The sequence below is a fragment of the Motacilla alba genome, chromosome 1, assembly GCF_015832195.1.
Source record: "Motacilla alba alba isolate MOTALB_02 chromosome 1, Motacilla_alba_V1.0_pri, whole genome shotgun sequence".
NCBI lineage: Eukaryota > Metazoa > Chordata > Aves > Passeriformes > Motacillidae > Motacilla > Motacilla alba.
In genome coordinates this window covers 54,718,998-54,731,449 of record NC_052016.1, presented here as the reverse complement: position 1 = coordinate 54,731,449, position 12,452 = coordinate 54,718,998, and the positions used below count along the sequence as shown (strand labels likewise).

At 40.4% G+C, this 12,452-nt stretch overlaps 1 protein-coding gene across 5 annotated transcripts in view; it reads left to right on the top strand.

Annotated features, from left to right (window-relative positions):
• ATP8A2 (ATPase phospholipid transporting 8A2) overlaps positions 1–12,452 on the top strand; it is a 313,238-nt gene that overhangs the window by 275,820 nt on the left and 24,966 nt on the right. For 4 of the 5 annotated variants that reach the window (XM_038147367.1, XM_038147375.1, XM_038147352.1 and 1 more), the window contains 2 exons: positions 2,374–2,462; positions 8,276–8,380. In XM_038147367.1, the coding sequence (XP_038003295.1) occupies positions 2,374–2,462; positions 8,276–8,380 (194 nt within the window). Of the gene's footprint in view, positions 1–2,373; positions 2,463–8,275; positions 8,381–10,390; positions 10,428–12,452 lie in introns of all 5 variants that reach the window. The other variant, XR_005258169.1, reaches the window with a different exon arrangement.

Genomic DNA, 12,452 nt, shown 5'->3' with positions numbered 1-12,452 from the left:
AAGACAGACCAGACTTTTGTGAAGCATAGCAGTCCTGTAACTCCAAGAGGAAACTAGAGATGAGCAGGAAAGAAACCTTCCAGATGAACTGAGGAATGGAGTAAAACCTTTATGAGGATTGTGTGGGAAAAGCCTTGCCAGTAGTAAAATGAGTGTCTGACAGGGTTCCAGTGAGATGAATAGTTCTACTGTTATGGTGAAGTTTTTGGACAAAATAATACTTGAGTAAAATACATAATTGCAGGCAAAAAGTATTTGGCTTTGAGTTTTTTCTGACATGCCACATGTCCAAATTCATAGCCACTGATTGAGATGTCAGCATTTGTAACAAATATAATAGCATTTAAACTCCTATTGAACACATACTCAGATTGTTCTGCACTCTGAAAGTGTGTCGAGTTGCTTTCGGCTAGAAAAGCAAGATGTGGAACGTAAAATATTTCAATAAAAATATCAGAAAATGCATATAGAATACTGTGGCACTTATTTTTTGCCATTAGCATAGGCAGAGGAAGGATGGTGAGTGGAAATGCTGATGTGATTCTGTGACTCCTAGCACTTGCAGGGTCATGGCCAAAGAAAAGCAAAGCATGAGGATAAATCTTATTATGTTTTGCCACTGTTTTTACAGTTCAACTTCTTGGCTAACAATAAAGTTATTAGTTCCCTCTTATTCCTGTACATCCTTTTCCTTAAATAAGCATAGATCAAAACTGTCTGTGTGCTTCTGGCATTCTCATGTGAATGTAGGCATGAGGGCTCCCAAATAACGGAGAGCTGATTCTGTGACTGGAATTTGTTTGCTTACTGTCTGTGTGGGTGGCAAGGTGTCCATGAATGTTTTAGCACAGTCTAGCTTGCTCTTTGTTTCAGTACAAGATTTGCCACTGATCCATCAGTCCAGCAGTGACATGGATGATTTAACATTTAAAGGTGTAAAACCACTTTTGGTTGTACTCACTACTGGGCAACCCAAGGGCAAGTTGCTGCTAAATATGACTGAGTTGTTAGATGAACAACTTTAGACAGAGATTGACACTGGGAGAAGGTGCTGGATGCTACCGGTGAACATCCCTGGCAGAGCTCTGTGATGGCTTCTCTCAGTTTAAGAGCTTTACTGTAGTAAAGTGGTGGAAGTCTGCTGTTGTGAGCAATCATTCTCATCTTAGGAGGTGTATAACTACAAATTTTGTCTCCAGTGTATTCAAAGGTTAGGAAGGTGTTTCATGTAGTTCCATTTCCTCTGTAGCTCAGCTGTGTCTTTACCTGTACCATGGCCTGACACTTCAGCACTGCAGTGCTTGTGTGCTACAGCGTGAGACAAAGCTGAGCCAGCCAAGCCTGTGTTACACTGCTGACATATCAGTAGGTGCCTGTGTGTGGCATAAGAACTATTGAGAAGTAAAGATTTTGGGAAAGAGATATGGCAGTGTCTGTAACTGAGGAGAGAGCGAAATCTCTCTAGACATTGGAAATGCTGTTGAAACCTTTCAGCCTCTATTTCAGTTGTGTGGTGCACACAAGTAGTTACAGGGGGAAAAAAAGTCCTTTCTAATGTGAAGCAGAACTTAACAATGCTGATGGGAAATAAGTGTATTCCATGGAAGGGGTGATGAGGTAGTCTCAAACTTTAATCACCATTCATTTATATGCAAAAGGTTCTAATGATCTAAAGTAGCATTTCTGTAAATAGTGCTATATTTCGATCTCATTCCATAACTATTGGCGTATGCTGGAATATGCGGGGTTTCCAGATATCTTCCTTCTCAAATCCCGCCAAGCTTTTTCTTCAAGCATTACAACAATGAGAAAAAAAAAACGCGAATATAAACTTGGAGCTCTTTGTTTGTAAAAAAAGCCATTTGCGGGACGGGAGTGAATCTTTCCCACCCTGGGTTTCAGGCAGCAGTAGCCTGAGCAGGAAGTGCTGTATTTAAGTGGAATATGACTGAAACATTTTAGTGAGAAATGTATTTTTTTTTCATGTCAGTTTGATGCTGTTCAGAGACTTAAGACAGTAGATGGGAAGAGAGTAAGCACGGGGTACAAAAGGTTGTCAAAAGTGTAAGCAGAACATACTTATGGTGCTCTTTTCCATGACTAAAAATGTGTCTGCCTGGATCCACAACTTAATATCGTCGGAGGATTTGGTCAAAATGCGTAATTTTTCAGAAATGTTTAAGAAATTTGAGGTCATAAGGAATTATTGAAAAATGCCATCACTGTTTGCCCCACCATTCAATTTCAACATCACCCAGACCGTGGATGCAGTACTAGTTTGATGCCATCACTCTACCTTTTTGCTTGTAAACAACCACTGAACATGTAACAGCTTGAAAATATTCATGAGTTATTTGTTTGTTTTCTTCACAGGCTGGAATGGTGTTAAGATGTGGATACTTCTGGTTTGGCTTGTTTCTTGTGCCCACTGCGTGCCTTGTTAAAGACGTGGCATGGACAGCGTAAGTCCCAAACGAGTCTTCTTGGTGTTGTAGGAATTATTCTCTATGCACGTGTTGTCCAGTCCAGTATTGTTCTGTAAAGAACTCTGAAGTCTCTCAGTGATTGCAAAATGGTGGTGCTCATTTGGAAGGGAAAAAAGGTGAAGTGGGTGATTCCTCACCTGCCATGGCACCCAGCAATGTGAGAGAATGGATAGCTGGGACTAAATCTGGAGGAGGTGGCCTTGTCTAAGTAGTGAGGGTGTGCCACCTTAGGATTATTTGTGTTCTCTATCCTTTAGTTAACAGCAAATTTAAACTGGACATCTGAGACTTCCTGAAAATGGAGCAAATAATTTCATTGAATCTGACTAAGGTTAGGTAGAAAGTAGAGATGTGGCACTGTAATCCATACCCAGGAAGCTCTCAGCTCTTTGTCAGCTGCTTTTTAGGTTCTCCTTCAGCAGCGGGTCTTTGAAGACTGAACTGGGAGAAGAGCAATACTCTGCACTTTATGTTTGAAATGCAGTCTTCATGGTACCTTCACTGCCCAGAGAGGAGGAACAAACTAGTGAAATACAAGCCTGTGTAATTCCCTTCTCTCAAAATTTTGGGGTTTCAAAGCATTGCGGAAGGCAAACAATTAAAGAACTTGGATTTAAAGGGAAGCGACTTACCTTCTCTGCCGTTGCAATTTGAAATACAGAAGTAACAATTTTAATTTAGAATTTCTGGCATTTTGTTCAGCTTACTTTTAAGTGTCTCATGCCCCAAACCTTCCATCTTTTCCCTTGGAAAGCTGTGTTACAACTAAGAAGGTTTTGTTACATGGATACATAATAACCTTGTGCAAGGGGGACCCTGGACATTCCAGCTCTGGAGCAAAAAGGCAGAATCCTGCCTGGAATGAAGAGGAAATACAGGTTAGCTTGTAACTTGTCAGAAAGGCTCACAGTGAAAGCATCATGACACTTAACACTTTGCTCCCAGAATGAGCTGTTGGTCAGTCAGGGAAGATTCTTGGAATTGTGCAACCATTTCGGTTGGAAAAGACCTGTGAGATCATTGAGTCCAACTGTAAAACTAACACTGCCAAGTCCACCGATTTGCTTTACAGAAAAACTAAGAAAATTGCAGAAAATACTAAAAAAACCAGAAAGCTTCCCGAGCATAGGCACATTTCAAACACCTTCATGAAAGGTAAGTCATAGGCACAGATTAAAAAATCTGGTTTTATTTCATATGGGGTTGATATAGCACAGTGAAATTAAACTGGTAGTAGGCAAATCGGCCACTCAGTAAGTACTTCTTAAATTTTGTCCCTCAGCCTAATTTTCACAAGCTAGACTGCTCAAATTAAATCTAGGTATTGTAATGTGAAATTTCAACTATGATTTAATAGTCCAGCACATCAGACGATTGGGTTTGGTTTTTTGTTGGTTTTTTTTTTTTTTTTGCACTCACTAAACTTCTGCAATTGCAAATGATTTTAAAATTCTAAAACTAAGGCCAAAATGTTTAAATTTAGATACTTAACTGTGTCTGTAACCTCCTTGTTAAAACTCTGAAAAAAAAATCTTTAGCTTTTTAATGTTTTCATGGTAGTTGAGTGTCCTGAAGTTGTCCTCTTTTCTTATCAGTTCTTGGCAAAAATGACTCATGAATTGTAAAACAGGCTAGACCATGGCAGGCTCATCCTCAGCTATTAGTCATTTCAAACTCTGTTACTGACTGAGCCTGTTCTTTAATATTTCTTAAAGAAATCTCAGCAACATAATCCTTTCAGTCATCCAGACTGAAAATGTGTATAGGCTGTGAAGTTCTCAAGACAAACATGTATGATTGATAGGCCAGATATTTTCCCATCAGATTTTAAACAGGAGACTCCTAACAATATTAAGCTAAAAATCTCTTCTCTGACCAGGACTTTTTTTTTCTTTCTTTTTTTTAAACTAAGCCATCACTGAAAAATTAACACCATTAACATTTTAACTAGGATAAATGAGATGACACAGCTATCAGTACTGCCATATGGAAGGAGTAAAGGTCTGTTTCCTTTCCAAGAGGCCTGCCATTTAAAACTGGAGCCTAAGGCCTCTGGAAATCAGCTGGCACATTTCCACAGCAGTGGTTACACCACATTGCTCTCTGTAATTCGGCAGAATATGGTTTTGGCCATAAAATTCCAGCAACTCTGCTCATGGTCACGGAATTTATCCCTTGCAGTTTCTTTTGGACATGAGGCACATGTCCACAGACAGAACATCCATATGACCTAAAAGGTACATGCCTAATTTCAGTACAAAATACTGCCAGAAAGCCATAAACACAGTACAGAGTTTTTGTCTGGAACAAGGTTGATTGGAAAGTCTATTTCAGACACATACAAATCTCTTGCTTATAAACTGCTGTGCTGCATCTACTACCAAAATTTCTAATGCTGGAAGCAAGAACGTGTTTCCATTGTTACACAGGCTTCAGTTGTCAACACATCACTTACCTCCCATGTTCTCTGTGGCTCCAGGCTTTTTTATTTTCTTTTTCTTTTTTCTTTTTTTTTTTTCCTTTTTAAATGATCAAGGAAACGTGGAAAACTCTTTTTAAAGAGAAGAAAGCTTATTATTAATTCTTGGTTGCAATATGTTGTTAACTTTGGTCCACTACCCTGAATTCAGTGCCTTGGTTTGCCTTGTAAAAATCCTAGTTGTGCCACCATTACAATGAACAGAGCTTTGTAAGGTGAGTGCTCCCTCACAGTTGGCACATGTCACTTGAATACATGTCACTGGCTCTAGGAAATCTTGGAATAGCTGACTCACAGAGGTGTGTGGGAATCATAAAAACACAGCATGTATTCCAGCAAAATCAGGCAAGAGGGCAAGAATTTATTCCTAATTGGTGTCTCGATGCTTATTTTGCAGTAAAAAATTTCCTGAGCCTTCAAATCATTACTAAAAATTTCAGGAACTTTTGTTTTTTCTTACCATGGGGAAGAAGCAGTTTGCACTTGCCAGTTCTGCAGTGTAAGTAAGAGAAGAAGATATGTGGAGCTCTTCTCCTCTTTGCATATACTTGCAGTCCCTGCAAGTATAAGACTAATAAAATGGTAGTGAGGATGGTAAGCCAGAGTAGAGGTAGTGTTATGTTTGAGAAACATTTATGTGTCACCATGCTTCTTCCTGGCAAATTCTGGCCTCCTGAACCCCCTAAATATCCTAGGCCAGTGAAGGGATGCACTTCCCTGGCTTCAAAGGGGAAGGGCTACACAAAATACAAAGACAGCCTTTTGCCTGTTCTTACAGTTGCTGGTCTTAATATCCCAGTGTGTGAGGGACAGGTGAGTTTGTCTTTATGTAATGCATCAAATTTTAGCTGAACAGCAACAGCAAACACAAAATCTCATTGTTCACTGAGGACTGATTGTGCATCCAGGGCCACTTGTGGAGTACTAACCTAAAAGCTCAGAATCCTACCTGTATTTCTGTGCATCAAAAGTTTGTAAAGTGCTGTAGGGGAAAAGTCATGAAGTATCCAGTACTGCTGCCAGCAGTCTGTGGAATACTTGCAGTTGACTTTGATGGGAGGAAGCCCCGACTCTGAGGCAATTGTGATACCATATTTTAGTATTTGTTTTTGAAGGAACATGTGGATAGGTGAGCTTAGGCCTTTTTCATATTCTTATATTTATTGATAATACTTGATTACTGACCGTTCCATGGATGCTGTTGCTTCCAAGTGACTCAATGTATAGCAACTACCAGCCCCAGAAGAGCCCATGTGTTTCATCATTTCACACTACTTACAAAACACTTCATTTTCCCCAACTTCAGGCCAACAGTATTTCTTCCATGTCATACCTCCTGGTGCTGTGCTGCACCTGGACTTGTTGATTAGGATCCATTCTGTCAAATTTTGAATTCAATATTCACTCTAACAGAAAAGAAAAACATCTCTTATGGCTTATGGTAAGATATACATGGAACTTTGGAAGACACTGAATAACATGTACATTTCTGTGTTCTTGTCAGTGGGGAAAACTGGTTATGAAGGATTTGAAAAATTCTAAACATGCTCAGTCTTGAAGTTGGCAACAGTAGGTATGACCTCTTTAAAAGGGAAGAGATGAAGGTCAAAATTTCAATGTATTTATTTAAATTAAAGAGTGTGATAGTGAATTCAACTGAAAAGATTATAAAAATTAATAGCCTCAAAGCTTTCTCATTTTAATAGCTATATTTTCCCTTCCTCAAAGAAGAGACCAGTCTAATCATTAGCCTAACTAGTTATAGCAACTTGAATCTAATTAATTTCTGTGCAGCTGTTGGTAATCTCACATTGCTGAAACATTATGCATTTTAAAAATATCCTCGCTACTCATTTCTTTTGACACAGTCTGTTGGTGTTACAAATCATACACCTTTGGTGGTTTATTTTAACAATATACCATTCTAAGTACATCCTGATAATCTTTACTTTAAGATTTTGGTGTGCTTCATCTTCTGTTTTATTTTTTTTTCTCTTAACTGCAGATGTGTTTTGAAAGTAGTTTTCATTTTAGCTTCTCATTTTTAGATATTTGGAGCATAATTCAGCAACACAAAGACCAGAGGACTTAGTTATCCTAGTGCTAGCATCAAGGCACTGTCATTATAAACAGCGCCAGCAAACATTTTGTGGTCTTTGTTTCTTATTCCCCATGGAAGGAGCAATAGTATCATACTTTTTAAAAATAAATGCATCTTCATTACTCTTAATTACATACACAGCTGTTATTATTTTTCTGTTAGAGGGAATTTTACGTTGTTTTAAATCATGGGCTAAAGATTTTAATGTCTGCATGTTTTATAAAACTTGTAAAGAAATTTTTGCCACCTTTGAGCTGAAGATTATTATTTTAATCCTATGAAGCAAGTAGTGTCTCAGCCAACTTGTTGGCTCTATCTTGTTTTTAGGCTCATTGTGCAGTCACATGCAAATCAATATATTCTCATGGGACACTTGTCCTCCTTTAACTGGCACAAAAGAGGAAGCTGATCAAAACCTGCCCATGTGAGAAAGATCCCTGCATTTTGTGTTCTTGCTTTGTACAGGTCAAGAAAAAGGGGACTCAATTGTCTCCTCTCTGTCAATGTAATTTAGGTATAATAGCCCTGGAGCAGTAGGTGAACCTGAGGCAGGGGGGGGAAGGCCCAAGTCTCTTCATGGGGGACTCTAAATTGCACTCTAAATTTTGATTGCATGTGTGGCGCATTGATTACTCTTTGAATCCTCAAGCTGAGAAAGTAGGAGGACACAGCCAGTCTTGTTACTGTCAGTTTGGAAGTTCATTGAGGAGAGAGGTGCCTTTCCAGTCACGTGAGACTGATAAATGAAAATCAAGGGGCTTGAATGGCAATTATTAGCTGAGACTCTGCTCTGGTTTTCAGAGCAGTGCCACGCGTAGCTCATAAGACAGAGTGGATTCATGTTTTACTGCCATGAATATTCAATGAATCCCAGCTCTTTTGTCTGAGTACCCGGGTCCTGAGCAGTCCCACGGCAGCAGGGTCAGGTCTCTGTGGTCCCATAGCATTGCTGCTTGGGTAGGTTTTGAGTGTTGTGTTGAAGTGGCTGAGCTCTGTTTAGTTTGACGTTGTCCTGATTTCTCATTTCGTATGTATTTTTCCCCGGATATTGTGAACTGAACTAACATGCATTCACTGTGCTTTATTTCCCAAATCCTTCAAGGGAGGGCCCTGTGCCTCTCACCTGAGAGGTAAAACTGGGGGTTTGTAGGAAAACAAATGTTCACATGGCTTTTTTATTTTGTTTTTTGTCCTTTCCTTGTGGTATAGGGCGAAGCATACCTACCATAAAACTTTGCTGGAGCAAGTTAAGGAGTTGGAAACGAAGACAAGAGAACTGGGAAAAGCCATGCTTCGTGATAGTAATGGAAAGAGGCAAGTCTATGCTAAATGTTTAAACCAGACTCTTCTTTTCCTCTCCCTTCCCTATTTCTCATTCACCATTAAAATCTGATTGTAGACAGGCTAATGAGGCTTCTTCTTCTGTATTATTCATTTATTGCTGTTCCCTTTCATATGTGTCTGTTTCCCCCACAGAAACCAGCCCTTCCATTTTCATTTCTCCTGCATTATTGCTGTGAGGCTCTATTGGAAACTGCTGCTCAGTCTCCTGTAGTAACATGTAGTGCTCTTACCTGGCCACTGAGGCAGACTGGTTTTGAAAGCACTTTGTTATGTCATCCAAAAGACAAAACAAAAAGATAACCATGTCAGGGGAGGGAACTGTCAGCAGCTCAGGATTTTAAGACTGTAGCTAAAAGGAGAACTGGCTTAATCCATTGTGCCCTACTAGTTTATTCAGTTTCACCTTAAGGGTTTTTTTTTATGCTTTTGCTTTTTTCACTACAGCTTGCAGGTCTCTTGCCTTCAGGGTTCTCAGTTTCTCGTTGTGCCTCTCCCTTATAACCGCACCATATGGACTTGAATATATTGCTATTATTGAACCTTTCATTGTATAGAGAGAGTATGTGTTGTGTGGGAACTTTTGTCTCTTCTGAAAGAAGCTAAAGAAAATAATGGTGAGGCTTTTGCATCCAACAGTTTCATTTACCATCTCAGAATGTGGTTCTGCATCAGCTGGTCAAAAAAGCTCCCCAAGTTCAAAAAGGTTTTAGAACTAACTCTTCTGTTCCTTACACAATATGGCACCACATGACTTGCTAAGAAACTACATGATCATTAAACTGGATTTTAGCAAACCTTATAAACTAGCAAACTGAGTGGAATGGGGCTTTTAAAAGATTTTGTTCTTCTGGGGCAGGGTCATCCTTTGAGCCTTTGATGTCTATTCTAAGGTAAACTAATTGCCATATTTTAGCTGCTGCTAAGACAAGCAGATAGTAGATTTTTTTCAACTGAATTTGTGTGTTAATAAGGACTGGTTTTAAGGAAAATTATCAGGCAGTGATTTACTGAGATTATGGTAAACTGAAAAGCTTTTAAAAAAGCTTGTGTGAACTTTAATGTGTTTATAAGATATCCTTGGGGACCAGAGTTTGCTTCTCAGAGGCCAAGACAAAGTAAACACAGTGTTATTGATTAAGATCACTTCAAAACACTTGGTATCTTCAGTTTTTGAGTAATTTTTCTGCTGCGACTTTTGGATCCAGCAACACAGAGTTTATAAATTGTGCTCACTAGCAAAAGTCACAAACTGCACATCAAATTATTTAAGAAGAGAAAGCAAACTTTGCAGGTACAAAGGCAACCTTCTATGCCACAATTATAACCCACAAAGACACTTAATATCAGGCATTTAATTAAATAATGGGCCTTGTTCCTAGAAGGCTGAGCAGTCATTTTGAAGTCAGTTGAAGCCAAAGCGCTTGGTACCAAAATCAGGTCAGTCTCCCCAGACAAGAAAGGTGTGACCTGGTGTTGTGGAGTGCTGACTGATAGTGTGATTAGATGCCAGGTAAGTGGAAACCAGACCAGCAGAAAACTGATTGTTCCCAGGCACATGGCTCTGGTATGAGCTCTGTGAGTTGCCTGGGTGTTGCTGTGGTTCCTATCCATGCATTTATGTGAGGTTATGTTGGTGCTGGTTCAAAGCATTTGTGCTTTCCTGCCAGTATTTAATGCCTGTTATAGACAGTCAGAGAGGAGCATGAGTCAACTTTGTGCCTGGTGCATCCCTGGGTTGCAGGGTGGGTTGAAATTGCTGTTAACAGCAAGAGAGAGACAGTCAGCATTTGATCTGTTTATATGTGCATGTCTGTGTCTCCAAGAACTTGATGGGTTTCTTCTCTGTTTACACACTGTCCTGACTTTCTGTAAATTTCATGGCCATGTTGTAATTCATTCATACACTCCATGTTTTCATAGCCTTTTACTTTATTGCATTCTCACTGCAAACTCTTTCATCTGCATTCCTCCTCCATATAGCTTCACTTCATTCTCGAAACGCTTGCATGGAGATGATGTAAGGAATCCCTTCTGGCCCTCCTTCCCATTTTCCCTCCCCCCTTCTTTCCATGCATTTGTTTGTTCTCATTCCTAATTGCTCCCAGATTTTCTGGGTGGTCCATCTGTGAACTAGATAATGGTAGAGTGCCTCTGCCTGCTTGGAGCTGGTGTGCTGTGCTTGTGTTGTGGCCTCCCCGCTCCTCTTCAGAGTTGCTCTGTCTTTTATCTCTTTTGTTTGTCTCATGGCTCTTTCACACCTGCTAGAAATCGTGTGCTTGTCCAAAGGGAAGGGTGAGGGTGGGAAAGAATAGAGTGGGAACTTTCTTCAGTTAGTCTCTTTGGTTCATGTTCCTTATTTTTTAAAAAATTCCTTGAAGCTGGTGGAAATGTGTGCTAAGGTGCATGCTAAGGTGTGCTAAGGTGCATGCTCTGCTCTCCCCTCCTGCCCACAGCCCCGTTGCTCTTGGGGTATTTCTGGCAATGTGACACTATGCAGGAAGGGAACACAATGGGACTCTTCTCATTTCTAATAGAAAATAGAGAGCTGTGTAAAAACTGCACGAGTCCATGTGTCACCTCAGTCCTTGGCTGGAAGTGTTCCTGAGAACATGCCCATTAGGTGCTGGTTTGTTCAGGCAGCTGTGGAAGATAAGCTGGCTGTCATCGGGGTCTATTTTCCTGGCCTACATGGTGGACACTGGTTTTGTTCAGTGTTTTTCATAAACAAACAACAAAGTCCTCACACCCAATTACAGATAAGAGAAGGATTTAGGGAGCTCATTGCTTTTTTCATTTCCTAGACCTTCGACAAAAAATTAGGTGCAAGATCTGAGTGTTCAGAACTAGTCTGCTAAACAAAAAGCAGTTTGCAAAGCCTGGAAAGCAGTGAGTGCATCTAGACTTGCACAACAGGATGCCAACAGTTTGCTGTGACTCAGCTGAATTGGTGTTAAATGTGGGCAGATATCACCTGGGTCCTTGCTGTGCTTGGGGAAGGAGTTCTGGGAGAGCTGTGTGTGCCACTTGATACCTATATATGCATATCCTGTCTCAGAGGATCCTCACCCTGACAGCTGTTCTTGCTAGACACATTCTTCTGGGTTAATAAAAAATGTCTTCACTAGTGCTCATTATATCTTTCTGAATCTTAGCCCCTTTGAACAGTTTCTAAAATTGAATTTGCTTGTATTGCTCTAAAAAAGCAGGTGCACATTTTTTGCTGTGGCTGGAAATGAACAACAAGGCAAGTGGTTGATGAGGAATTGTTTGGTCTGTGCAGGGCAGAGTGTCAGCACCCTGGGCACTACAGCTGGGTCCCAGAAACCTTGCAAATAGCATTAGAGTGATGCTTGGAGATTATAGCAAGTGTATAGTCTTGAGCTTTAACAGGTCATGCTCTTATTCCTTTATATGTCTCATCTGGACGGCTGAAAACTTACATTTGGTAGAGGCTGGGATGATGACAAAGTTAGATAATTCCAAAAGCAGAGAATTAATCAGGGTGAACATGTAGCTGGAAAACTGGCAACTCCAGAAATAGCTTGAGAAGCAGGAGAGTGAGTGTGCAGTAAGGGGCTGTGATGGATCCCATGCCATGCTTGCCTGCCTGTGGAAGGTGAGTACCCACACTTGCCCTCCCCAGCCTGGGCACCTGGCAGTGCTGGGCTGGACTCCAGCCCAGCTGCAACAAGAGCACGCCTTGGTTAGGAAGGGAGAGGGGCTCCCTGGCACTCTCATGTAACAAAAGGCAGGATCTAACACTAAATTTTCATGAGTTTGGAGAGGTGAGAGGGGCAGCTCATGTGCCAAAGCAAACATGGACATGAGGAGACACCTGCCCAGCAGATTTAATCATGTTAACATGTAAAGATTTCCACAAAGAAAACAAACAAGGTTTGTGTTCAAAAGCAGCATTGAGTTCAGCTGCAGAGATTTTTGTGTCTTTAAATAAGTTTACAACTTCAATCTTGGCTCGTAAAGGGCCAAACCTTCAAGTCCTCATTCATTTTTCACTCCATCTACCCTCTCATTGAAGTCAGCA